The 23,570-nt window shown below is 43.3% G+C and overlaps 1 protein-coding gene across 1 annotated transcript in view; it reads right to left on the bottom strand.

The window, feature by feature from the left end:
* Positions 1-10,077, bottom strand: part of LOC100586909 (zinc finger protein 98) — a 33,053-nt gene extending 22,976 nt beyond the window's left edge. The window contains exon 1 of the mRNA XM_030802869.1: positions 9,912-10,077. Within this exon, the coding sequence (XP_030658729.1) occupies positions 9,912-9,941 (30 nt within the window). The 5' untranslated portion in view covers positions 9,942-10,077. The remainder of the gene's footprint in view (positions 1-9,911) is intronic.
* Between the last annotated feature and the right edge of the window lie 13,493 nt (positions 10,078-23,570).

A 23,570-nucleotide genomic window follows, 5' to 3' on the forward strand; every position in this document is an offset into this window, starting at 1 on the left:
CCCACAGCCAACATACTGAATACACATAACCTGGAATCATTTTTCTTTGAAAACTGGCACAAGACAAGGATGCCTCCTCTCAACACTCCTATTCAACATAAAACTGGAAGTCCTGGCCAGAGCAATTAGGCAAGATAAAAAAATAAAAGGCATACAAACAGGAAGAGAGGATATCAAAACCTATTTCTGTTTACAGATGACATAATGCTGTATCTGAAAAACCCTATAATCTCGGCAGAAAAGCTTTTCAAACTAACAAAAAACTTCAGTAAAATTTCATAATACAAAATAAATGTACAAAAATTAGTAGCATCCCTGTAAATCAAAAACATGCATGCCAAAAGCCAAATCAAAAACAGAATCCAATTCACAATCACTACAAACAGAATAAAATATCTAGGACTATAGCTAACCAGGGAGGTGAAAGATTTTTATGACAACACTGTGAAAACACTGCTTACATAAGTCAGAGATGGGCCAGGCGTGGTGGCTCACACCTGTAATCCCAGCACTTTGGGAGGCCAAGGCAGGCGGATCACCTGAGATCAGGAGTTCAAGACCAGCCTGACCAACATGGAGAAACCCCATCTCTACTAAAAATACAAAATTAGCCAGGGTGGTGGCGCATGCCCGTAATCTCAACTACTCAGGAGGCTGAGGCAGGAGAATCGCTTGAACCTGGTACGTGAAGGTTGTGGTGAGCCGAGATCGTGCCATTGCACTCCAACCTGGGCAAAAAGAGCAAAACTCCGTCTCAAAAAAAAAAAAAAGTCAGAGATGACACAAACAAATGGAAAACCATTTTATACTCATAGATAGAAAAGATCAATATTGGCCACGCAAAGTGGCTCACACCGGTAATCCCAACACTTTGGGAGGCTGAGGCAGGTGGATCACAAGGTCAGGAGTTCCAGACCAGCCTGCCAACATGGTGAAACCCCGTCTCTACTAAAAATACAAAAATTAGCTGGGCGTGGTGGCGGTTGTCTGTAATCTCAGCTACTTGGGAAGCTGAGACAGAGAACTGCTTGAACCCGAGAGGCAGAAGTTACAGTGAACCGAAATCATGCCACTGCACTCTAGCCTGGGTAACAGAGCAAGACTCCATCTAAAAAGAAAGAAAGAAAAAAAAAGAAAGAAAGAAAAGAAAGAAAGAAAGAAAGAAAGAAAGAAAGAAAGAAAGAAAGAAAGAAAGAAAGAAAAAGAAAGAAAGAAAGAAAGAAAGAAAGAAAGAAAGGAAAAGATCAATATTATTAAAATGGTCATACTGCCAAAAAATTACAGATTTGCTATTTTTATCAAACTACGAAAAATATTTCCCAACAGAACTAAAAACAAAACAAAACAAAACAAAAAAAACTTTTAAAACTTATATGGAACCAAAAAAGGGCCCAAATAGCCAAGCCAATCATAAGCGAAAAGAACAAAGCTGAAGTCATTACATTACCTGAATTCAAACCATACTACAGGGTACAGTAAACAAAGCAACATGGTACTGGTACAAAAACAAACTCATAGACCAATACAACAGAATAGAGAGCCCATAATAATACCACACACCTACAACCATCTGGTCTTTGGCAAAGCTAACAAGAGGAATCGGGAAAGAATTCCCTGTTTAACAAATGATACTGGAATAACTAGCTAGCACTATGTAGAAGATTGAAACTGGACCCTTCCATTACACCATATACAAAAATCAACTGAAGATAAATTAAAGCTTTAAATGTAAAACTCCAAATTATATATTTAAAAAGATCCATGAAATACCATTCTAGACATAGAAGCCGGCAAAAATTTTAAAATAAAGATACCAGAAGCAATTGCAACAAAAGTACTAATTGACAAATGGAACCTAATTATGCTAAAAACCTTCTTCACAGCAAAGGAAACCATCAATGCAGTAAACAAACAACACACAGAATAAAAGAAAATATTTGCAAACTATGCTTTTGACAAAGGTCCAATACCCATAATTTATAAGAAACCTAAACAAGTTTACAGAAAAAAAAAAAAAAGACCTCACTAAATAGTGGACAAAAAACATGAAAAAGATGTTTTTCTCAAAGAAGACATACGTGTGGCTAACAAGCATATAAAAAATGCTCATCACTAATCATTAGAGAAATTCAAAGAAAAACCATAATGAAATATCATCTCACACCAGTGAGAATGGCCAGTATTAGTCAAAAGATAACAGATGCTGGCAAGGTTACAGGAATGCTTATACCAGTGGGAGTGTAAATTAGTTCATTATAAAAAGTAGTGTGACGATTCCTCACAGAACTAAAACAGAATTACCTTTTGACCCAGCAACCTCATAATCAGGCATATACCCAGTAAAATACAAATTATTCTATTAAAAAGACATATGCATGTTCACTGCAGTACTATGTACAATAGCAAAGACATGGAATCAACCTAAATGCTTCTCAACTGTATACTGGATAAAGAAAATATGGTATGGCTGGCCACGGTGGCTCACACCTGTAATCTCAGCACTTTGGGAGGTCGAGGCAGGTAAATTGCCTGAGCTCAAAAGTTTGAGGCCACCCAGCGGAACATGGCAAGATCCCATCTCTACAAAAAATACAAAAAAAAAAAAAAAAATTAGCCAGGTCTGCTGGTGTGTGCCTGCAGTCTCAGCTATGTGGTGGGCTAAAGTAAAAGAAGATTGCTTGAGCCTGGGAGGTTGAGGCTGCAGTGAGCTGAGATCATGCCACTGCACTCTAGTCTGGACAACAGAGTGAGAACCTGTCTTCAAAAATAAAATAAAATAAAAGGCTTAGGCCAGGCACAGTGGCTCACGCCTGTAATCCCAGCACTTTGGCAGGCCAAGACAGGTGGATCACAAGGTCAGGAGTTCGAGACCAGCCTGACCAACATGGTGAAACCCTGTTTCTACTTAAACACACACACACACACAGAGTTAGCTGGGCGTGGTGGCAGGTGCCTGTAATCCCAGCTACTCGGGAGGCTGAGGCAGGAGAGTAGCTTGAACCCAGGAGGCGGAAGTTGCAGTGAGCCAAAACCGTGCCACTGCACTCCAGCCTGGGCAACAGAGCAAAACTCCGTCTCAAAAAAACAAAACAAAACAAAAAATTTAATAAAAATAAAGTATGGACCGGGCACGGTGGCTCACACTTGTAACCTTAGCACTTTGGGAGGCCAAGGTGGGTGGATCATGAGGTCAGGAGATCGACACCATCCTGGCTAACACGGTGAAACCCCGTCTCTACGAAAAATACAAAAAATTAGCCGGGCGTGGTGGCGGGCATCTGTAGTCCCAGCTACTGGGGAGGCTGAGGTAGAATGGCATGAACCCGGGAGGCGGAGCTTGCAGTAGCCGAGATCGCGCCACTGCACTCCAGCCTGGGCGACAGAGCAAGACTCCATCTCAAAAAGAAAAAAGAAAAAAAAAAAAGGATGGGGTCTGGGTGCAGTGGCTCACGCCTGTAATCCCAGCACTTTGGGAGGCCGAGGTGGGTGGATCACTTGAGGTCAGGAGTTGAAGACCCTGTCTCTACTAAAAATACAAAAATTAGCCAGGTGTGGTGGCACACGCCTGTAATCCCAGCTACTTGGAGGCTGAGGCAGGAGAATCGCTTGAACCCAGGAGGCGAAGGTTGCAGTGAGCCAAGATCATGCCATTGCACTGCAGCCTGGGCGACAAGAGAGAAGCTCCATCTCAAATAAATAAAATATGGTACATAAATATCGTAAAATACTGTGTGGCCGTTAAAACATGCACACACACACACACACACACACACACACACACACACACAAAATATCATCTCACACACACATGATCACAAGATCATGTCCTTTGAAGCAACATGGATTAAGCTGGAGACCATTACTCTTAGAAAACTAACACAGCAGCAGAAAACCAAATGCATGTTATTTCTAAGTAATAGCTGAGGCTGGGCACAGTGGCTCACGCCTGTAATCCCAACGCTTTGGGAAGCCAAGGCGGGCAGATCATCTGAGGTCAGGAGTTCGAGACCAGCCTGACCAACATGGAGAAACTCCATCTCTACTAAAAATACAAAATTAGCCAGGTGTGGTGGCACATGCCTGTAATTCCAGCTACTCGGGAGGCTAAGACAGAAGAATTACTTGAACCCAGGAAGTGGAGGTTGCGGTGAGCCGAGATCGCGCCATTGCACTCCAGCCTGGGCAATAAGAGCAAAACTCCATCTCAAAAAAAAAAAAAAAATTAAGTAAGAGCTGAATAATAAGAACACATAAAAACAAAGAGGGAACAACAGACACTGAGGCCTAGTTGAGGTTGGAGAATGGGAGGACAAAGAGGATCAGAAAAAGTACCTGTTTGGTGCTATGCTTAGTACCTCAGTGACAAAATAATCTGCACACCAAACCCCCATGACACAATTTTAGCTGTAAAACAAACCTGCATGTGTACCCCTGAACCAAAAATAAAAGTTAAAAGAATAAAAATGTATGAGTGGGAAACAGTGCAATGCAGGTGGAAGAACTGGTTTGTGCTACAGATAGCGGCTCAGGTAGAGGTATACTCTGATGGATTTTTGTGTTTATGCAGATGAGATTATGAACAGGTGGTCCAGAACCCTCAGTTGGTGGGGAAAACAGGTTGCTGTTGCAGATTCAGTGTCTGGGGGTTGGGATATGCCAGGAGACTTGTAGACACTTTTGGAGGTTTTTGCCAGGAAACATTAGAATCAAAACTGCTGTTGTAAAATTTCTCAGCGTGGTGCCTAGTCCTGGGAGAGGTCTGGCCACATTAATACCTAGTGGGTATGCTTGAGAGTGAGTGGGAATCCTGTGGTGACAGCTGTGGGAAAAGGGGGTCTGCTGTCAGAGTTTGTTTCCTCTAAGTTTGGATCCTCTCTCATCCTGGGAGACCTGGAATCACAGGACAATGGGCAGTGTGACAGTCTGTGTACAGGAAAGCAGAGCCTTCCATTCCCAGACACGCAGAGTTTTATTCCAGGCCAGGCTTCTGTGATATCTTTTTTCTTGTACCAAATCTGTAGAGTTTGCTGAACATCAAGACATTCTCCAACACTAACTCATTGACTAACATTTGGATTTGAATTCTGACACCACCCAGAGTCAGCACAGACCCTGATTCATGACTCATTTTCACAATATTGTCCTAATTGCAGATGCCAGTCATAAACCCCATAGGCCCATCTATGCTTCTGAGCTACTGTTTAAAAATTATGGACTCCTGTAACCTCCCTCAAGTTTCATAATTTGATAGAGCTACTCACAGAACCCAGCTAAACACTGTAGTTACATTTACCAGCTTATAAAAAATATAATCCCCAAAAAAGTCAAATGTAAGAAATGTATAAGACAAAGAAAAAAAATGGGGAAAGATGAAGCACATAGATAATCCTGGTAAATAGCTGTGATTAATAAAATTCTCTATCCTTTGTGTTCTCCAGAAACAGTTTATGGAAAGAAACATGCTTTCCATTATGACTTAGTAGGTGGTCTTTTTTCTTACCTATCACATAGCCAGACACAGACTCTACACATTTTCTTCTTCTCATTTTAAAAAATCAGCTGGCTGGGAGCGGTGGCTCACGCCTGTAATCCCAGCACTTTGGGAGGCTGAGGCGGGTGGATCACCTGAGGTCAGGAGTTCGAGAGCAGCCTGGCCAACATGGTGAAACCGTGCCTCTACTAAAAATACAAAAAAAATTAGCCAGGCATTTTAGTAGGTGCCTGTAATCCCAGCTTCTTGGGAGACTGAGGCAGGAGAATCGCTTGAACCCAGGATGCAGAGGTTGCAGTGAGTGATCGCACTACTGCACTGCAGCCTGGGTGACAGAGCGAGACTCTGTCTCAAACAAAAACAAAAAACAAAAAAAAAAGCTGAATTTTTCTTCAGTGGTCAAAATAAAATACTTTTTAATCAAACTTCACTTAAGTTTATCTCCACCCCACAGGCTCCTTAATATTCAGCTACACTCAATCTGAATCAAAATACAACCCCATTTTATGTCCTTCCTAAGGACATGCTGACTTTGGGGTAAAACATTAATCTAGAATCTAACTTTTTCACCCTCCATTTGCCATTTCCCTCCCACCTTCGTTCTAATCTTGTTAGTTCCTTCCTTGTCTGCCTGAACTTGCAATTTTTAAAGATCTTATAGTAGGTATTTCCTTCTGTTACAATACTCCTTTGGAATTTAATTTTTACATTAATCTAACTTTGGTTTATTTTAAATAGTCTAGAAACTGCTTCAAAACAATAACTTCATCTTCACAAAAATCCTGCCAGTTCTTTTCCTTCTTCACCTTAACTGCATCTGTCTGTGGGTCCTCAGTTTTCCAGGGCTCTGTAGCTTCTCTCACTATAAAGGTTTCTTCCATGGCTGGGGTGAGCAGGCTGGGACATCTGCGAGAGAGGCTCTTCAGAAAAAAACTAATTGGGCCGTTAATAACCTTCTTTTGCAGGCTCAGTATTAATTAGCCTTAGCTTGGAGTCACTAGGCTCATGCTTTGATTTCCATTGTCAGAGTTATTAACTTGGTTTTCAAAACTACGTGTGTGAAAAATTCAGTAACATTACTCAAACACAATGTTCATATAAGGGGATGAAATTATAAGGCGCTTTAATTTTATACCTCAATGAGAAAAGCAAAAGTATCAATTCCTTTCAGACAATACATGTCTTATTGTATTTTTCCATTAAAACTCATGTAGTAAACAATTAGTCATATGGGACCATTTCTAGGAGGTACCAAGTTTTATCTCATAAAATTTAGCATGAAACTCAGAAGTCAAGATAACAGGATACAGAACAGAGATATTCACTGTCACAAATTTACCCTGCAATAAAAGGAAGTGATATTTTACGAATCTATGTAACGTAACTCACCAATTATCTATCATATTTTCTTGTGGAAATGTATTCTGCTTTTTGTTTTTTGTTTTTTTAAGACGAGTTTTGCTCTTTCGCCCAGGATGGAATGAAGTGGCATGATCTTGGCTCACTGCAACCTCCAGCCCCTGGGTTCAAGCGATTCTCCTGCCTCAGCCTCCCCAGTAGCTGGTATTATAGACGCCCACCACCACACCCAGCTAATTTTTGTATTTTTAGTAGAGATGGGGTTTCACCACGTTAGCCAGGCTGGTCTTGAACTCCCAACCTCAGGGGATCCATTGGCCTCGGCCTCCCAAAGTGATAGGATTACAGGCATGAGCTACCATGCCTGACCAGAAATGTATTCATTTTCTACAGCCAAAATGCAGGAGAGATTTTCCCTATTGTTTTTCTTGGTAGCATTTTAAAAGCAAAGCCTTGGAATTCTGCTTGTAATCACCCTGCCATAAAATCACACCTGAAAAAATTCCTAAACTCACTTTGGGAAAGAAAAGATAAACAATAATTTTTAACAAATGGAATACACAATGTTTTTCTGATATGCACAACTTTTATGCCCTATGAAAATACTATAAGTATTTTCTTACCTTTTAAACTCTACTAATAAAATGCAATTTACAGTTAAAAAACTAAAGTCAACATAAGTGAACAAATCTTTTCAAGGTGAAAAACCCAGGGAGTGGCAGTGCTGATTAGAAAACAGATGTGTAGGCTGGGCACGGTGGCTCAGCCTGTAGTCCCAGCACTTTGGGAGAATGAGGCAGGCAGATCACCAGGTCAGGAGTTCGAGACCAACCAGGCCAACACGGTGATACCCTGTCTCCACTAAAAATACCAAAAAAAAAAAAAATTAGCCGGGTGTGGTGGTGCATGCCTGTAGTCCCAGCTACTCGGGAGGCTGAGGCAGGAGAATCACTTGAACGTGGGAGGCGGAGGTTGCAGCAGGCCGAGATCACGCCACTGCACTCCAGCCTGGGTGACAGAGCTAGACTCCGTCTCAAAAAGAAAAAAAGAAAGAAAGAAAACAGATGTGTCTGACTCATGTGTTAATTCAGATCATCCAATCACTTGAGAGATTCTCCCACTCCAACCTGCTCACTTAAGTGCTCAGTGACCACTCTCTTAGGAGACAGTGCACTATGCTAAAGTGAGTGCTCCAAGTGTATTTTACTTTGCAAGTTTTTGTACCATCTCACTGAAGTCAGGTTTTTTTCTTTCTTTTGTCTTTTGGGATACTATTTTTTATTTCACAAATCTTAGAGCATTTAGGGGGCAGAAGTTATTTCTGTTTCCCCCTCAATATCAGCATGTGATTGGTGGACCAGCAATCTGTCTCCAAGAAATGGAAGCTGGGTTGGGTGAAGACAATTTTAATGTCTCAAGGGGTTAGCTTTTCAAGGGAGGAGTACACCAAGAGATTCCATCTTTTCCCCAGGGTATCCACTTGGGAGGCTGCACTCCCTACCTCAGGTTGTCCTATGAAAGAAAACGACTTAGGAGCTGATATTCACTAGATACTCTAGCAGACATAGCCATAGCAGTTATCTTGGTTTATTCAGAGACAGTACTGAAACCCGGGACCAAGAAAAAACGACAGGGTTGCTGAGGACAAATCACCCCACAAAGTTTGCAAAATAAAAACATCTTGACACTAAAACATTATCATAAGACCTTTGTGCCTAGGGAAGATAAAAGAAAAAGAGGCACAGAGACTTTTTACAATTCACTATCAGGGGATTATTCTTTGCTTTCTTCTCATGGGAAATATTTACAAACAGAAAACATATCCTTTTTCTTTTTTTTTTTTTCAATTTTAAATAGTTTTATTTAAGACATTGCATTTTCCACTTACAATACAGTGTTTATAAAGTGCAATGCTATTTCCTTCCCCTGTGCATATGTTCCATATTCAAATACTGAGAATGCCCAGTAACTTACTATAGCAGCTTAACTTTTTAAAACTGCCACAGAATTTGCTACAAATTTAGGTCCTTCAAATGAGAAAATATCTTTTTCAATATGCCATCTAATGCTTTGTCAAAAAATGATTAATTAAAATACGGTATATAAAATGTACACTAAAAAAAAAATAATGTAAATTAGGGAGAGGAAGTTGGCATTTGAGATTTTCAGAAGAAACAGAAAATTCAGTATTTTACTGCAAGCCAGAGTTAGGCTGGAGAAATGGGGTGTGGAGGGTTGCCTTGAGACCCTGCTTGGGACCCATGTGAAAAATGCAAGGGAAAATCAGTCCCTTGTGGCGGCAAATAGACTGAGGTGGCTCCAGTCCCTGGATTCCTAGTTTTAAAAAATCTAACTCAAATGCATTTTTTAATAGAAATTACTACATTGGGGGAAACAAAATTCAGGCTTAAAAAACGACAAACTGCCAAGTAAGCTCTGATTACGCAACCAGGAAATTTGTAGGCTCCAGGTGAAAATTAAGAAACTACTTAAATGTACCTAACCGATTACTGAATTTGGGTATTTTCATCATGCATCTTTCCTTCAAGATCTTTTCATGGCCCACAAACTACAACCCATATTTGGGAGCTCTACAATTTTTGAACCGCTCCTTGTTTAAATTCTTAAGTCTTTATTTTCGCGATAACTCCCATACATTTTTAATAGGCGAAAAGAGGAACTAGGAACCCCATAAACCAAACAAAAGCTCTTCCCATTCATGAACCCTCACCCCGAGTCAGGATCCTCCCCTGACGACCCTCCCGTGGTCCCTGCACAATCTGGGAGAGACGCGGCGCTGCGGGTGCAGAGCTGCCCAGAGAGGGCTCCAGGCCAGGGCACAGTCACTGCGCAGGGAAGAGACAGGACGCCTGGGGTCCCGGCTGTCAGCGCAGCCGCCATCTTATGGCTGAAGGGGACGGAGGCCAAGCTGGGCAAGGAGAACTCGGGGCGCAGATTGCGGAGCTGACTGAGGGGAGGCCTGAGTCCCGCCACAGCCTCTTCCCACCGGTTCCAACCAGCCCCTTCCCCTCTCTCGGGATGTGGGACCCGGCACTCTCACCATTTCTAGGCTTCCAGGGGGTCCTGGCATCTTAGCTGTGGATTTCCAGTACCTGCAGGTCACAGGGCCACAGAGGCTGGGCCGCTAACAGCAGAAGACACAAAACATCGCAGACGAGACCAGGAACTCCGGCCGCAGCAAGAGACAAAGACCCCGCCACATTCAGGAAGCCGCCCCTTCCGCTCCAGCTGCGTGCCTGATTGGATGGTTCCCAGGCCAGCGTCGCTGAATGGATAACGTTTAAGACCCCACGCCCTCACGCCCTGAGTGACAGAAGATGTGATCAAATGCTGGGCTGAATGAAGAAAGAGTGACAGACGAAGGTGCAGCCTTTTCAGACAGGGCTTCCTCCCTGAGGTGAGCTAGGCTCACCTCAGAAGGTGTTCGCTTTAACCTTGTGTATAGGGTCTCATGTATTTGTAAATAATATACTATATGGCTGCTCACACATGAAAAGAATAGAATAACAATTGTTTTTAAATTTCTGCTTTTTTTTTTTTTTTGAGACGGAATCTCTCTGTGTCGCCCAGGCTGTTTTGCAGTGGCGCAACCTCAGTTCACTGCGACCTCCGCCTCTCAGGTTCAAGTGATTCTTCTGCCTCAGCCTCTTGAGTGGCTGAGATTACAGGCGTGTGCCACCACGCCCCGCTAATTTTTGTATTTTTAGTAGAGACGGGTTTTCACCATGTTGGTCAGGCTGGTCTCGAACTCCTGACCTCATGATCCTCCCGCCTCGGCCTCCCAAAGTGCTGGGATTACAGGCGCCTAGCCTAAATTTCGGCTTTTATAACCTTCCTGGCTCTGGTCTTTTGAACAGGCAACCTGAGCAGTTTTGTTTTGTTTTAAGATGGAGTCTTGATCTGTCGCCTAGGCTGGAGTGCAATGGCGCGATCTTGGCTCACTGCAACATTTGCCTCCCGGGTTCCAGTGATTCTCCTGCCTCAGCCTCCTGAGTAGCTGGGATTACAGTCATGCGCCACCATGCCCGGCTAAATTTTTTGTATTTTTAGTAGAGACGGGGTTTCACCATGTTGGCCAGGCTAAACTCCCAGGTGATCAGCCGCTTCGGCCTCACAAAGTGCTGGGATTACAGGCGTGAGCCACCGCGCCCAACTAACCTGAGATTTTTTAAAGGACACAATCATTCTAAATAAAATGTGAGCCACATGTGAATTATAAATTTCCTATTAGCCAAACTTTAAAAACAAGAAACACACCTGGCACGGTGGCTCATGCCTGTAATTCCAGCACTTTGGGAGGCCAAGGTGGGCGGATCATGAGGTCAGGTGTTAGAGATCAGCCTGCTCAACATGGTGAAACTGTCTCTACTAAAAATACAAAAATTAGCTGGGTGTGATGGCGCACCCCTGTAATCCCAGCTACTCGGGAGGCTGAGGCAGGAGAATCGTTTGAACCTAGGAGGCAGAGGTTGCAGCGAGCTGAGATAGTGCCACTGTACTCCAGCCTGCACGACAGAGTGAGACTGTCTCAATAAAATAAAAATACTTTGGCCTGGCACGGTGGCTCACACCTGTAATCCCAGCACTTTGGGAGGCTGAGGGGGGCGGATCACGAGGTCAGGAGATTGAGACCATCCTGGCCAACATGGTGAAATCCCGTCTCTACTAAAAATACAAAAATTAGCTGTGTGTGGTGGTATGTGCCTATAATCCCAGCTACTCAGGTGGCTGAGGCAGGGGAATCGATTGAACGAGGGAGTCGGAGGCTGCAGTGAGCCAAGATCGTGCCACTGCACTCCAGCCTGGGGGACAGAGTGAGACTCCATTTCAGAAAAAAAATAAATAAATAAAAACATTTTTTGATATGTGTGGGCTATTTATGATTTTCAACGCTGACTAAAAGTACTGTGCCTGAACCAACCTCTTACCTTGAAATCAAGTGACTAGACAGATCTGCTAGGAAGACATTTCATTTCTTTCTTACTTTTTTCTATTTTTTAATTTCTTTTTTTGAGACGGAGTCTCACTCTGTTGCTCAGACTGGAGTGCAGTGGCGCGATCTTAGCTCACTGCCACCTCACGCTCCTGGTTTCAAGTGATTCTGGTGTCTCAGCCTCTCGAGTAGCTGAGAATTCAGGCGTGCGCCACCATGCCCGGCTGATTTTTCTATTTTTAGTAGAGACGGGGTTTTGCCATATTTGCAAGGCTGGTCTCAAACTCCTCACCTCAGGTGATCCACTCGCCTCGGCCTCCCAAAGTGCTGGGATTACAGGCGTAAGCCACCCCGCCTGGCCTGTATTTTGATTTTTAAAATAGCAGAGCTGCTGTTGAAGATTTCAAAGTCAGAAGCAGCCATGGGATAAATCTCAGAAGCACATGTGGAAATCACATACAGTGAATGCATCCCTCACCCTGAACCAATTGTTTTCACCCAAGTCTGCAAGTAAAACTCACCTTGGGGGGGGGGGTCTTTAAAAATCCCCCAAACACAAGTTGCCACACCCCAATTAAATCAGGATTCCCGGAGTGGAAACTGGGCAACAGTTTAGTTTAACTATCTCTAGGTGACTGTGCAGCCAAGCTCAAATGCCTCTACTGTAAACCAACACTTTTAGGGACCTAGTTGCAAATTATTTCTCAAATGAATGAAAAAATGTTTGTCCCTAAGTCATGGCCTTTCAGTCTTACCAATATTACCAAATTATTGTTCTTTGCAGAACCAACTTTACTATTGGTTTTGTTCCTGAATCAACCCAGTTCCATACACATTGAACGCACCCTATGTGCAAGGCATTGTGCTAGGTGCCCTGGCATTGGTGATCATTACTGTGGGGGAAAAATTTTCTGGAATAAAGGTTGCATTCCCCCCAAATTAAAAACATGCCGTGAACCGAACTGGGGCTAAAATAAAAAGACCTATGGTCTCATTTAAGAGTTAGGGCTTGGTCGGGTGCGGTGGCTCACGGCTGTAATCCCAGCACTTTGGGAGGCCGAGGCAGGTGGATCATGAGGTCAGGAGATCGAGACCATCGTGGCTAACACGGTGAACCCCTGTCTCTACTAAAAGTACAAAAAAATTAGCCAGGTGTGGTGGCACATGCCTGTAGTCCCAGCTACTCAGGAGGCTGAGGCAGGAGAATCGCTTGAACCAGGGAGGTGGAGGCAGCAGTGAGCTGAGATCACGCCATTGCACTCCAGCCTGGGCAACAAGAGCAAAACTCCGTCTCAAAAAAAAAAAAAAAGTTGGAGTGGGGACTGTCAGAAGTTTGCACCTTATGCAAAGGACACAATGACACGCCTAGTCCTGACTGGTTTTTCGCACCTTATGTAAATGAAGCACCTCTCCCAATCAGCTTGTTTATAAAATCCCTTGGGCTTTTCACTTTAAAATGGCAGCCCTTTTTCCTGGGAGTCCTCTCTGTGCCAGAGAGCTTTCTTCCTTTCGCTTATTAAAATTCTGCTCTAACCTCACCTTTGGAGTGTCTGCACCCTTGATTTCATTGGCTCTGAGACCAAGAACTTCGTGTGACATCCCAGATAATGAGGACAGTTTCAGTGCCTTCTCAATAGTGGCCCACCAGTGACCCTCCCAGCCAAAGCACACATGGAGCAGAAACACCAGTCACCTGCCTGGGATGGCCAGGTGGGCAGGAGCAAGCAGGGACTCGGTGAGAAAACCAGAATGTGTGTTCAAGGGCAGGGACTGAGGGTTCAGCTGGGTTGGAAAATTCAGATTCTCTTTCAGGATGTGCTCCTCTCCTGGGATCTGCTTATCTCCTGGAATCTCAGACACAACACAGAGCAACCCCCAGGCCAGCCATGACTGGAGCCTCCACCAGTATATGTGGAGGTGCAGAGAAGGGCCCTGTGCTAGGCCAAGAGCCTATCCTTGACCAGTTCACCCTCCCTGTCCACTAGGTGCAGGCAGAGGCCAGGGACCCCAACTTCAGACAGAGGCAGGCAGCAGGGTCACCGCCTCCTGCAATCCCATGCTGGGGATTACAGGGTCCCTGGGGAGACCTAGCAGTGGCTGAGTTGAGAGATTCAGGCAAGGGGATCCCAGGTGAAAAAGTAAGGGACTGGACATGTGTGGGGACTAAGAGAGAAGGCTGTGGCTCTCCCTGGAGAAGTGACAGCAAGGCACAGACAAGATGAGTACCCAGATGCCACACCCAACTGTCAGGTACACAAGCCCCAGAATCCCCTAAGCAGCCCAAGGAAAGGTTTTATTTAATCAAGAAAAAAGGGGTTCCACCTCCACTCACACAGGCACTGGTCCTTACATACATTAGAGAACAGAACTCTTGCTCTGCCCAAGGCCAGGGAAAGGGGGACAATGTCTCTCTACCCCGTGGGTCATAGACCTTGTCCTGCCAGAACACCCACCCTCACCCCCAGAAAGGTACAGATGACAACCAGGCTATACGTGCCAACCACTGGTGCAACCCGAAAGGGGCTGAGTCCTGTAGGGACTTTGGGCCTGGGGAGTATTTCCCAGTCACAGAGTCTTTCTAATTGTTTCACTCACTAGCTTTGCGCCTCAGTTTCCCCCACAAAAAGTCAAAATTCCATCCTGCAGGCTAGGGGACCCTGAGAGGTCACGACAGCCCATCAAATGGCTGCAGCATGTGAAAGTGGGGGGTGGTGAGAGGCCTCCCTACCCTGGGTCTTTTGCCCTAGGACTGATTTTTATCAGGCCAAGGCCAGGCCAGCCTGCTGAGGAAGGCAATATGCCCTGCCTGGGGAACCTTGTCCCCAATTCCAGGTCACTACATTTAAGGACTCCAATGCACTAGGGCAGGAAAAGGGGTGGAATGGGGGTAGAGCAACACTTCATCATAAGGGCCTTGGGTCAACCCTAGAGAAAAACAATCAAATTCAGACTCCTGTCTGAAGCTGACCACTCAAAGAGATTTTCGGATAAGAAAAGGCCCTTGGGTCAGAAAACAAGATCTTCTGGTTCTGGACTCTGCAGCTGTCTTGGGTAGGGGACTTTTGCCAGCTTTGTGCTTTCATTGAGCCTAAGGGTGTGCGGGGGGGGCAAGCGGAAGGGACTCTGAAGCCAAGGGTGAGAGTCCTGCCTTCCTGCCTCCCCAGCCCACTTTCCAGGAGCAGACATTGGGCAGCAAAGTTTCTTAACAAAGTCAGAAAAAGTAATATCCAGACCAGGCAGGCTAATAAACGTTTACCAGGATTATCCGGCCTAATCATCAAAACAGCCCTGCCATATTGGTCCTCTGGGACAGGTGAGGAAACTGAGGTTGGAGGAGGACACCGGGAGCCTGGCTGGGCCACTGGCAGCCTGGAGCCCCAGAGGTCCAGGCATTCACAGCCCTCCAACCACCCCGCCCCTCCCTCCCGGCCCCAGGTGACTTCATTTCCAGCTCATTCACTTGTCAATAATTCAGGCCCGCGGGGCCACCAGCCCTCCCTCAAGCGCCCCCCGCACTCATCAGGTGACGACCTCCCTGTGTGTGGCTGCTAGGCTGGGGGTCGGGGTGTCTGTGCTTCCCTCGCCCAATCTGAGAGTGGCCCGTTCCCAGGGGGCGGGCTTCCTCTTTGTTTGGCAGCCAGGAGTCTGGAGCGCAGGTGCGGGGCAGGCAGCACTTGGAGCGCTCGGCGACTTGGCCGGAGGCCGAAGGTGCCGCCCCTCGGGGACCAGAGCGCCTTTGCAAGGTGGGCTCGGCGCACACTCCCCTGCCCTTCTGTGGCCCCCGGGACCCCTCCTAGAAGACCCTCCTTATCTCCAAGGACCTTGACCGCCAGCAGCCCCACGGACCCGCTCCCTCTGCCTGGCGTTGGGTGCGCACTTCTAGGGGCAGACGGATCTAAGGAGCCCAGCGGGCTTGACAGGCAGTGGGGCCTCCAGAGAGTGTCACCGCGTTATGCTGGCCACTGCCGGGCAGGGGCTGGTCTTAGCTGACACCCTCACATCCGCCCTCAAGATTCCAGCCTCTGACTGGCCAATCTGGCCAGGACCTGGGGTCTGGAGCCGGGACTGTGGACGCCCCTGGGCCGGGCTCCCTTGAACTTGGGTGGGGACCCTGAGGCTCCAGGCGCCACATACACCAGTGCACCCTCTCTGGCCGTGAATTTCGGGGAGGGGCGGCAGCAGAACCCCCGGGCTGGCCTGGTGGGGACGATCACCCGCCAGCGCCTTTTCCCACCCAGGCGCCCTTTCCAGTCCCCGCGTCGCCTGCAGGGCCGCCCCTCCTCCGCCCGCTGGTCCCTCCCCACCCGCAGCTCTCCAGTCCTGCGCGGCTCTGTGGCCGGGGCTCCAACGCGGGGCCGCCCACGACAGCCACTGGCAGGGACAGCCGGGGCGAATTTCCCAGAGCGGGAAGCCTGCCCCAACCGGCCCCATGGCAAAGATGGCTCTGAATCCGAGCCCCCGACACCCGGCCCAACCCTCCTCTACAGCACCCTGCGTGGCTGGCTGCCAGCCCGTCCGGTACCTGCTCGGTCCCTCGAGCTGGGGACCCCGGCAGGGCGGGCGCGAACCAAGGCCACCGCGCAGGGCCAGAGCCCGAACCCCAATCCCAGACCGCAGGGACCCCGCCCTCCTGGTACCGGGACAGGACGGCCTGGCAGGTGGCTGCGGACCGGGGTGTGTACCTGTAGGGGGTCAAACAACTGGTCAAAAGTGGCTTTTTGATTTCCCAAAGGTAAAAGCTCCTTCGTAATTATGGTTTTTTTTCTTATTTACTTAAAACGGATGTAATCTAGTTAGATTTACCCATAATTCTGTCAGAAAATTTGAGCACACTTTTATTAATTTTTCTCAGTGTAACTAGTTCTTTTGTTTGTTTCTATGTTAAGAATTTTAAATTCTACCTGTAATTAGTAGTGTGAATTCAAAAGTATCTGAGACAGGTCTCAATTTAGAAAGTTTATTTTGCCATGGTTAAGGACACACATGTGACACAGCCTCAGGAGGTCCTGACAACATGTGACCAAGGTGGTTGGGGCACAGCTTGGTTTTATACATTTTAGGGAGACAGGAGACATCAATCAATATATGTAACATGTACATTGTCCAGGAAGGTGGGACAACGTGAACCTGGGTGGTAGCTTCCAGGTCATAGGTAGCTAAAGGACAAATGGCTGCATTATTTATTTATTTATTTATTTAGTTTCTAATTAGCCTTTCACCGAATGTGTAATTTACAGGGATAGTCACTTATGCGTTAGCCTGGCTTAGTGAAACAATAGGGCGAAGAAAGCAATCAGATATGCATTTGTCTCAGTTGAGCAGAGGGGTAATTTTTGAGCTCTGTCTGTCCTTTGTACAAAGGGACTTTTTTTGTGGGCAAATTGTGAGGGTTGTATGTAGCTTTTTTATCTTCATAGTTATCTTATTTGGAAATAGAATGGGAGGCAAGTTCCCAGATTGGCTTTTCCTTTTGGCTTGGTGATTTGGGGGTCCAGAGATTCATTTTCCTTTCATATTTCTTCCCTTTTCTTTTTAAAATCTTTCAGAGAAAGCGTTTTAGAAAAAAATAAGTCATTGGTTTCAGATTTTTCCTGATCTCTTATGGCTAGAACAGTTTATTCCTAGAAGGGTAGGTCCCACATTATTAGGAAAGATCATTTTTAGCAGGTTGTGAAGTCTCACATCCTTCAAAGAGAAGGAGGGAAAGCAAGAAAGAAAAACAATAAAAACAAAAAAAAGAATAATTTTGGAAAATCAATATAGATCATATTACTCTGAAGTCTTTACATCAATAGGCAGGTATAAAAGTAGTTTATGTATTTAAATAAGTTGTTTTCTTTTTTTTTGAAGTTTAAGTTTGTCTGGCTTCAGTTTGCAGGGCTTTAAGAAAGCACAACTTAGGTTTTAGTTATTTGAAATTAGAAAAAAAATGAAAAAAGAAATAAAAAAAGGAAAAAAATATTTTTGAGACTTGTATCCAGGGAAGTTTTAGAATTTAGTCCAAACTGTAAAAAATAACAAAAATAGAAAAAAAATCAGGTAAAAACAGAAACTAATTACAGGTGTACTAGAGTTTATTCTGACACAGAATTTTTCTCTCTTTAGTCCCATTTTCACTAAAGACAAATCATAGGACAAACTCATTTGCAAAATAAGTTTTAGTCTTATTATACTTAGCCAGAGAATTTGAATCAAGTCAGCAAGAATAATTATTTCCCTTATAGGCTCCACTTTTTTTCTTATATTGGCCTTGCTGGAACTTTATTTTATTATGGAAGCTCAGATTCAACTTTAATGTCTTAAGCCCATCATGTGCCTGCAAATACCTGTATTAGTGGGGTGAATATCTCACCTCATTTAAAGAATTTAAAATTGTATTAAAAATGTCAAACTATTTTCCAAAATGACTGTATGATTTTTGCATCCCCATCAGCCACTTATGAGGGTTCCAGATGCTTCCTATTGTCACCAACATTTGCTCTTGTGGGCCTTAAATCTGATTTTTTTTGGTTTTTGTTTTTTTCTAGAATCGGGGTCTGGCTCTGTTGCCAAGGCTAGAGTGCAGTGACATGATCAGAGCTCACTGTAACCTTAAACTCCTGGGCTCAAAGGAATCCTTCCACCTCAGCCTCCTGAGTAGCTAGGACTTCCGGCACTTTTAAAAATTTTGTAGAGATGGGATCTCATTATGTTGCCCAGGCTGGTCTTGAACTCCTGGGCTCAAGTGATCCTCTTGCCTGGGCCTCCCAAATTGCTAGGATTACAGGTGTGAGCCATCATGACTGAATTATTTTTAACGGGTATTTAGTGGCCTCTCACTGCAATCGGTTCCTTGGGCTTCTAGCCTCTGCTTTAGACTTGTTCTCTCTCTCTGTGAGTCTCTATCTCTCTACATATACTATATATGTAACATTTCTCACACACAGAGAGAACTGTGCTCCTGAGACGACTCTTTCTTCGTTTTGCATTTTTTTGTTATTTGTTTGGTTTTTTGAGACAGGCTAGTTTTTATTACCCAGGCTGGAGTGCAGTGGCAGGATCATGGCTCACTGCAGCCTTGACTTCCTGGGCTCAGGTAATCCTTCCACCTCAGACTCCTGAGTAGCTGGAACTACAGGCATGCACCACCAGCCCAGCTAAAAAAAAGAAAAAAAAGTCTGTAGAGACAGGTTCTCACTATGTTACCCAGGCTGGTCTTGAACTCTGGGCTCAAGTGATCCTTCTGCCTCGGCCTCCCAAAGTGCTGGGATTACAGGTGTGAGCCACAATGGCTGGCCTTCATTTAAAATTTTTATGATTCCCTCAGTCATCATCAATGCCAAGACCGCTGAACGACAGCACAGTAAGTGGTGGAGTACATGAGGACATTCACCCCAGCAGTCATACACAGCAGCCCAGGGATTTGGAAGAAGTTGCCCTGTTAACATAAAGGAGCTTTGTCACTGGATTCTGAGCTGGGAGGAGCTGAGTACCTCTTAGGTACCCACAGCCCGGGTATTAATTAGGGCATGAGAACTAAGGGCAGAGATAGTATCTACCAAGGCGGAGGCTGGGAGGATGGCTGGGGCCACAGCCATGTTGGATGGGAGACACTGAATCAACAACAGTCTGTGCTGTTGGGTGGAGGTCAAGAGCAACTTCCTGGGGAGACTGGAAGGAGAGAAAGTAGAGACGTCAAAGGTGGATGACTTTAGCTTTGCTAGAAATAAGAACAGAAGGGCCAGGTGTGGTGGTTCACACCTGTAATCCTAGCACTTTGGGAGGTGGAGGCAGGAGGATCGCTTGAGCCCGGCTAATTATTTGTACTTTTAGTAGAGACGGGCTTTCCCCATGTTAGCCAGGCTGTCTTGAACACCTAACCTCAAGTGTTCTGCTGGCCTCGACCTCCCAAAGTGCTGGATTACAGGCGTAAGCCATCGCACCAGGCCACTTTGCATGTATTTCTAATTAACCCCTCACTCCATTCCCAGCCCTTGCCAAACAATGATCTCTTCCAGAGTGACATGTAAATGTGATTAAACAAGTATATAAATTTTTGAATCTGGTTTCTTTCACTAAGTGTTACACATTTGAGATTCATCCAGATTGTTGTGGGTATTGGTAGTTCTTTTTATTTCTGAGTATAATTTCATTGCACAGATGCACCACAATTTATCTATTTACCAGTTGAAAGGCATTTGTTTCCAGTTTTTGATATTATGAATAAACTCATTATGTATGTATTTGCTTATAGGTTTGTATATGGACATAATATGTTCATTTCTCCAGGATAAATACCTAGCAGTAAAATTGCTGTGTCTTACGCTAAAGCGTGTTTAATTTTTAAGAAACTTAGCTGGGTGTGGTGGCAAGTGCCTGTAGTCTCAGCTACTCTAGAGGCTAAGGCATGAGGAAGCTTGAGCCCAGGAGATCAAGGCTGGATTCAGCTGTGATCACACCACTGCACTCCAGCCTATGTGACAGAGTAAGACCCTATCCCAATAACACTACTACTAATAATAAACAAATTTATAAGAAACTGCTAAAATGTTTTTCAAAACAGCTGTTCCATTTTGTATTCCACCAGCAATGTTTGAGTGTTCCAGGTGCACTATATCCTGTTAAGAACTTGGTGGTCTCATCATTTTTTTTTTTTTTTTTTTTTTTGAGATGGAGTCTCACTCTGTCGCCCAGGCTGTTGTGCAGTGGTGTAATCTGCACTCACTGCAGCCTCCGCCTCCCAGGTTCAAGCGATTCTTCTGCCTTGGCCTCTTGAGTAGCTGCGATTACAGGTGTCCGCCACCCCGCCTGGCTAATTTTTACATTTTTGGTAGAGACAGCATTTCACCATGTTGGCCAGGCTGGTCTCAAACTCCTGACCTCAGGTGATCCACCTGCCTTGGACTCCCAAAGTGCTGGGATTACAGGTGTGAGCCACTGCGCCTGGCTGGTGCTCTCATTTTTTAACCTTTTTTAAAATTTAGGCTCTTTTAATAGAATGTAATGGTATCTCATTGTGGCTTTAATTTCTCCAATGACACCTGATGTTCAACATCTTATTATGAGTTTTGCCATCCTTATATCTTCTTTGTTGAACTCTATACTCAAATCTGTTGCCTATGTATTTTTATAAAATTATTTGTTTCCTTATTATTGAGCTCAAGAGGTCTTTACGTATTCTGGATACAAGCCCTTTATTAGATATGTGTTTTGCCATGGAAATGTTTTCTCCAAGTTTCTGGTTTGTGTTTTTATTCTAACAGTATATTTTGGAGAAAAAATTTTAAATTATGACAATGTCTAATTCATCATAATTTTATGGATCATATTTTTGGTGTCATGTCCCAGAAATTTTTGTCTAAGTTAAGGTCACAAAGATTTTTATTGTAGGTTCTCTTCTATGTGTTTTATAGTTTTATATTTATGAATACGATCTATTTTAGTTTTGGTATATGATACAAGATATGAATTAAAACTCTTTTTTTTACATACAGATGTCTAATTGTTCCAGCACCATTTGTTAAAAACCTATACTTTCTCTATTGAATTGCATTTTGCATTTTTGTGAAATTAATTGCCTATGTATAGTTACTGTATTTCTAGTATTTATTCTATTCCATTAACCTACATGTCTGTCTTTTCACCAGAATTACACTCTAATAAATCCTGAATCAGATAGTAGGAGTCTTCTAAATTTGTTCTTTCAGAATTATTTTGGCTTTTTTATTCTTATGAATTTTCATGTGAATTTAGAAACAGCTTGTGGATTTCAAAAGAAAATGTCTGCTTGGATTTGAATGGAATTGTGTTGCATCCAGATCACTTTGAGGAAATTTGTATCTTAATTCTATTGAATTTTCCAACAATAGACATGATGTAGCTCTCTATTCAGCTGTTCTTTGATTTTTTAAATAGAGATTTACAGTTTTTGGCACAGAATCTGGATATGTTTTGTTAGATTTATAGCTAAGCATTTTATGTTTTTGATGCTGTTTTAAAATTTTAATTTCCAACTGTTCATTGCTGCCATACAGAAATAAAATAGAAATACAGAAATACAGTATACAAAATAAACTTGACCTTGTTTCTTTCACTCTTGATAGTATTGCTTATTAGTTCTACTAAGTTTTTGTTAAGTTCTTTGAGATTTTTCTCCACAAGCAATCATGCTAACTAAAAATAAAAACAATTTTGGTTTTATTCAATTTATTCCAATCTGGATGCCTTTATTGTATTTTTTTCCTTTTACTGCACTGACAAGGACCTCGAGCAAAATCTTGAATATAAGTGGTGAGAGAGGACATCCTTGCTTTGTTCTCACATTCAGAGGGAAAGCATTCAGTCTTTCCTTACTAACTGAGAAGTTAGCTGGAAGTATTTCACAGATGCTCACTATCAAGTTGAGGAAGTTCTCCACTATCCCTCTATGCTGAGAGATTTTATCATGAGTGGATATTAAATTTTGTCAAACATTTTTTCTACATCTTGTGAGATGATTATATGGTTTTCTGCTTTCATTTGTTAATATGGTAAATTACATCTGTTGATTTTAAAATGTTCAACCGGATTTACATTTCCTGATATATTTAATCATAGCATGTTATCTTCTTTTTATTCCTGAATTCAACTTGATCACATTTTCTTGAGGATTTTCACATCAATTTCGATACTATGTCTCCTATTTTATGAGGAATATTATTGGGAGTTTCCTTTCCTTGCTTTCTTTCTTGTAGTATCTTTGTCTGGTTTGGGTGTCAGTAGAGTGCTGGCCTTACTGAATGATTTTCACACACTGTTTCCCTCCTCTTTTATTTTCTGGAATAGTTTGTGTAGAATTGGTTTTCATTCTTTTTAGCTTAATTTACAATATCATATCCTTGGAAAGACTTTCCTAGCATTCCAATCTAAATTAGATTCCCTCTGCTATGATCTCTTTTAGTGTCTTTTTTTTCTTTGTAGGTTTTATTGTGATTTATAATTATAAATATATAAATGTGTTTTAGGCTTATTCCTGTAATGCTTTCATCTTGTTCCAAGAGTCCAGTCCCATTTCTTTGTTCATCATGATATACTCACTGCTTAGCACAGTATCTGATATGTAATAAATATTGCCTGAATAAATAAATGAATATCTAGGGTTTAACAAATGTCATTATTTATTATTCATCATTACAGTTGTAAGCATTATACCTATAATTGCTTACTATGTATGTGAGTAACTTTATGATAGAGACAAGGAAAGCACTTAACACACAATCTTGATGGATAGTAAAACAACATAATGTTGTAATATAACTAGATAATCACTTACATAGTTCTAGAGTTAGAATTTCCATAAATTACTTTAATCCTGATAAAAATGCTTTTGTGCTTTGTCATGTGTTTTGAAAGAAAAACACAAAATTTTTTAAAATGTTAGATCTCACATTTAGCCTTAGGATGAAAAAAAGAATAATTTAGTAGAAATGAGATTTTAGTTATTTAGCTTTCAAAAATTAAATATGACAAATTTAAACAAAGAATTTATGTTATGTAATACTGTCAATATTTTCTAACTTTCTTTCTTTTTTCAAATAATAGCAAATTGGTTATAATAGGAAACTGCAGAGCCTAAGGTCCAAATTTGGGGGCACTGGAGTAGCCTTATCTGCAGAGGCACACAAAGGAGAAAGATGACAGAAGTGTTTACAATTCTAGTGGCTTCCATTTCAAATAATTTTTCAGCTTGTTCCCAGGTAAACAGCTGCTGGAAGTTCTCTTTTGCAGCAGCATTAGCGGTTTTGGGGG

The sequence above is a fragment of the Nomascus leucogenys genome, chromosome 3 (genome assembly GCF_006542625.1).
Source record: "Nomascus leucogenys isolate Asia chromosome 3, Asia_NLE_v1, whole genome shotgun sequence".
NCBI classification, from domain to species: Eukaryota; Metazoa; Chordata; class Mammalia; order Primates; family Hylobatidae; genus Nomascus; species Nomascus leucogenys.